Raw genomic sequence first — 4,799 nt, 5'->3', positions numbered from 1 at the left:
CATTACTACCCAACAAATACCGGATCGTGAACCGTTCTAACCCCTGGGACAGGAGGATGCTATACACGAGAGCTTATCAATGTAGCATTACGAAATCTAATTGATTTATGTGCATTGCTAAGAACATGGATACCAGAGTTACAACCATGTCTACTGAAGCTAAAACGATCATGCCATGTCAAGTAGTGAGTATACACCGTAAGATGCACAAGAGCTCTAACATTGCATCAAAGTGGCATCCATCCATTTTACAAGGCTAGCCCAACCGTCCGTTAAAAACCCTCCCCAACACAACCTCCTAAAACCCCAAACCAACCTTACAACCTGAACAGCCGAATGCTCCGTGAATATATTGTCACCCCAAAGCTTTGCACATGTTCTTGGAGCCGCCCTTCAACCAAAGTACTAGTACGGACCCAACTCTTGTCCTAAACATTTTTCCTCTCTAATCGTCTTCCATGATGTCTTGACGCATGCGCAGTCGCTGCAGCTCCCATGTCTCCTCCTGTGTCACCTAACCCATCCGGCATGGCTAGCTGTGACCTGCAACAACAGCTTGTCTTCTTTTTCACAGCCCCAGAAGGATGTAGTACACCAGCGTGATGGGCAGCGCGATGAGCATGCCGAAGATGACTCTGCAAGAAAGAAACGCATGCGAACGGCAGGTGAGACAAATCCCTGAGGGGCGGGGGAATGAGAATCCCGGCGTCGCGAGATGGATGGAATGAGAATCTGGGGCAAGCGCTTACGCCGTGCTGAGGATGTCAGGGTGCACGCCGTATTCCTTGGCGAAGACGAAGGGGACAATGCCCTGCGGCAGCGCTGCCTGCACATCGACCGTCGCATCAGTGAACAAAACGAACGTCAGAAATGGAACAAAGCTGCGAAACATGTTCAGGGTTCAAAAAAAGGTACGAGCGTTTGTGCGTGCAGAGTCTAAAGCGAAAGCGAGCGGTGCCGCCCTTTACCGGCATAGGGGGCATACCGATCGGCATGCCCGACCGGCCACTTGACCAATGTTTTTTTTTTTCTTTCTTTTTTTCAAAAGGCGGTTCTTGTCAGTGGCATGCCTGTGCCTGCTTGTGCGGTTGGTCGTTTGATTTTACCTGCACGATGGCGACGTGGAGCAGCGTGCCACGGAGGCCGACGGCGAAGGAGGCGGCGGCCATGACGGCAGGGCCGGTCAGGAACCGCACGGCCATGGCGAACGTCGCCACCTTGTTCCCGCACGCGATGATCCGCGGCTGCAGCGCCATGAACAGCCCTGCATTTCGCGAGGCACGAAGAGAACGAGGCTTTCACAGAGTCAGTACAAGATTCACTGTTCCATAGGTGGAGAGTAGGAGTTCGCGCGTTCGCGTTGGGAGAGGAGAGCAGAGAGGCACGAACCGAGGCTGAACATGGCCATGCCAAGGCCGGCGTCGGAGAGGATTGAGATGGACTTCAGGATGATCGCTGGCATCTCGAAGTTCCACCTGCATGCCCACCGAGAAAGGTTAGTGAAGGATCGAATCGAACGCACATTGTTGAACGGGACCTCGCCGGCGATGGAGGGAAGTGTTTACCGGAAGCAGACGAGCGACCAGATGAGACCGATGAGGCTGGAGTAGGTGTTGGGGTTGCGGATGAGCTTGCGCCACACCATGATCAGGATGAGCCTCGTCATCACGCTCGCCGGGGGCATCGCCGCCGGTGCTGCCACGCCGGCCCTCCCCTGCTCGATCGCTGCCGCCGCGGCCTTCTCGTCGCCGGCCTCCGCGTCCCTCTCCCCCGCTCCCCTGTTCCCGAAGCTGAAGTCGTCGCGCTCCGCGTACTCCTCGCCCCTTTCCTTCCTCCCGTCCGCTGCAACTGACCATCCAAGAACAGAACAAGTTTGAGAAAGGAGCGCTACTAAGCAGGAACTCAACTGGAACAACCGGTGAGTGGAAAGTTGCTACCTTTGCGCGGGGAGGCGACGGCCATGCGGACCTCCTTGACGGCGGCGGCGTCGTTGTACTCGGCAGCGCCGTTGCCGAACACGTCGGACACGGGCGACGCGCTGGAGCTCCAGACGAACATGTGCAGGTCCTTGCCGTCCTCGCCCTTGGCCTGCCCGTTCGCCACCTTCTTGGTCTTGGGCAGCGGCGCCATGGCCGGGTTGGGCGCCGGGTACTGGCCGTACTTGTTGGCCTTGCTCGGCGCGTCCTCCTCGTAGTTGGACGGCCTGGGCGTGGAGCCGGTGCGCACCCCGAACGCGTCTCCGGCGGCGAAGTTGGAGCTGCGTCCGACCATGGAGTAGAAGTCGGTGTGGTTGAAGCTGGAGCCCCGCGGCGTGGGGTTCCGCGACGACTGCAGCGAGTAGATCTCGGCGTTGGTGAGGTTGCTGGGCCGCGGCGTGGTGCTGGAGTACCCCATGGACCGGCGTGAGTAGATGTCCGAGCGCGACGCGTTTGAGCGGCGCACAGTGACGTGTATCTTGCCGTCCTCCTTCACCTCGGCCTCCGTCTCGATGGCGTCATTCCGCCCGTCGAGCGACACGACGTCGGGGTCCACGACGATGGAGGCGATGGCGCCCGCCGTGTCGGGGAACTGCTCGGTGATGAGTATCCTGGCGCCGCGGTACTCGAACAAGAAGAGCATGAGCGTGTACCAGATGATGCACTGGAGCACGACGATCTGCACCATGAGGCTGCCGGAGAAGTCGCCGTACATGCCCTTGAGCAGCGGGATGCCCATGACGAGCGTGTTGGGCAGCGTGGAGAGGGAGAAGAGCGTGATGGTCCACTCGAGGCAGCCCCGGCGGGAGAGGTAGCTCCAGACGGTGAGCAGCGCGAGGACGATGAGCTTCTGCAGCGTGTCGGCCGCAATGAAGCGGAGGTTCATGGTGTAGGGGTTGTTGGTGGAGATGAAGTGGAAGGACAGCAGCGGCACGGCGAAGAGCGCCACGAAGCGGTTGATCCCTGAGCACTGGTCCGGCGTGAAGATGCGCCACCACTTGACGGAGCCGTACGCCAGGATCATAGCCACGTACAGCGGCACCATGGCCGTCATCACGTGGTAGAAGTCCGTTCCCGTGATCATCTTGCCGATGCGTCGCCGCCGCCGCTGCGCCAAGAAATAGTGGCGAGTTCTTCGACGTGCGTGTGGCCAAGAAACACTTTTATGGTGCAGTGGTCCCGCGGCGAGGTGCGGTGCGGGAGTGTGATACTGATGGTGGAGGCGTGGAGGGGAGGCAGGCGGGGGAGCCAGCCAATGAGGGGAGGTCGGAGGAAGGGAGGGGGAGTGGGCATTGGTGCGTGTGATTATTTATACACTGTCATATGGGCACTGCACACTCCCCGACATGAGAGGGAGGGAAAGAGAAAATAGAAAGTAAATTTTATAGCATTTGATATTAAAAATATTTTTCATATGATGATACGTGTCTATTTTTCTCTTATCTTCAACCTAGCTATTATATCACAGGATAAATAGCATGAATGGAGTCTCACGAGAATCTTTCTAGACAGTCATATATAATTTGCTTCCAGAGGAATAGGGCATGGTTTTAAGAACTGTAAACATTGGGGATTCATATGTCCGAATAGATAAGTAAATCAAAATTGCTATTTTTTTTCTTGTGATGTAATTGAGAATACTCCTATGATCTGTTAAATTTTCCCTCCACACGATCACACCTCGTTATATGTTCATGCGTCTGCTTAATGTGCACCTTTCACGTGCCACCACCGACTGTTCAGTGATGAGGATATATAGTGATTTATTATATATTCTACAATTACGATGTATATGCAAGGTATACCTACTTTTCATGTGTCATTTACTCGTTTCGGTATGGTTCATAATCATCATGGAGTATCTAAGGTACGTAAATAAACAACTAGTAGCCAATTGTACTCAACAAGAAAGGTATCTTCATATTTGACAGGTTTCTCCTAGATATTCAAGAGATATAGGTTACAAGAAAGATATGCTCGAAGGGAGTCCAAGTAGCTTACGTCTACCTTACCCCGACTATAAAATGCGGGCACGGGTACATCCAAGCATAGCCTTTTCGAAGAGCACAAGATACTAACACAAGTCTACAAGCCTTTCGACAGTAGAGAAACTCACGCCTTTAAGATTCCTGAAGTCGAGAAACTCTAGATCAAGCCTAGTCAGGTAGAAACCATATACCTATCGAAGATCCACAGCAGAAACCTCCATCATCCGACTAGGGCTTAGAACTAAGAATATGAAGCACTCTGCCTAGACTCGTAGGACTAGGCACATCCACCCCCCCCCCCCCCCACATTGTTCGTAACCTCTATTCCTAAGATAATCAAGGCAACATATGACATAGGATTATTATCTTATGAGGTTTGAACCTGTATAAATCTATGTCCTTTGTACGATAATCTTTCTATAATATACAAGTATCTCATTTTTACCTTCATATATATCGGTAGTCAATTACAGATCGTTGACAGCTGGTGCTATCCATAGGAATACAAATAGATCAATCATCAAAAGAATGTATCGCATCTTCACTCATGGGTTCCACAGAAATCGAGCCCTACATTGATTTTGGACCCCGCATCTATGTCAAGCCTGATGAGTTACCAAAGATTAATCTATCTCCGAAGACAACCTGTGATTGACAGACCCCAAAGTCGACTGGTCAAGACGATCATCTAGGTGATCGTAAGAATCGGGGTTCAAAAGACCCGATTGCTAAACATGTCCCTATCTCGGTGGTGTCACCTACTGAACAATCGATGAGTATGATGGTAGATCCTAGAGAATGAGGCTAGATTTACCGAGTTCAACACTCCCTCCTC

The 4,799-nt window shown here is 52.8% G+C and overlaps 1 protein-coding gene across 1 annotated transcript; it reads right to left on the bottom strand.

Moving 5' to 3' along the window:
• Positions 1 to 204: 204 nt before the first annotated feature.
• Positions 205 to 3,254, bottom strand: LOC133926570 (probable auxin efflux carrier component 1c). Its single transcript, XM_062372574.1, has 6 exons — positions 1,938 to 3,254; positions 1,566 to 1,848; positions 1,390 to 1,475; positions 1,107 to 1,264; positions 750 to 826; positions 205 to 635 (listed from the first exon to the last, which is right to left on the bottom strand). Exons 1-6 carry the CDS (start codon positions 3,058 to 3,060, stop codon positions 569 to 571), a joined length of 1,794 nt encoding a protein of 597 aa, XP_062228558.1. The 5' UTR covers positions 3,061 to 3,254; the 3' UTR covers positions 205 to 568.
• Positions 3,255 to 4,799: the final 1,545 nt, after the last annotated feature.

This window comes from Phragmites australis, chromosome 8 (genome assembly GCF_958298935.1).
Source record: "Phragmites australis chromosome 8, lpPhrAust1.1, whole genome shotgun sequence".
Taxonomy (NCBI): Eukaryota; Viridiplantae; Streptophyta; class Magnoliopsida; order Poales; family Poaceae; genus Phragmites; species Phragmites australis.
This window is presented reverse-complemented; position numbering and strand designations above follow the sequence as displayed.

Coding starts and splice junctions, on each gene's coding strand:
- LOC133926570 (XM_062372574.1), bottom strand. CDS start 3,060: ATGATCACGGGAACGGACTTCTACCACGTGATGACGGCCATGGTGCCG. Junction 1,476..1,565: donor TGGTCGCTCGTCTGCTTCCG/GTAAACACTTCC, acceptor GTGGGCATGCAG/GTGGAACTTCGAGATGCCAG. Junction 827..1,106: donor TCCACGTCGCCATCGTGCAG/GTAAAATCAAAC, acceptor GTCGATGTGCAG/GCAGCGCTGCCGCAGGGCAT.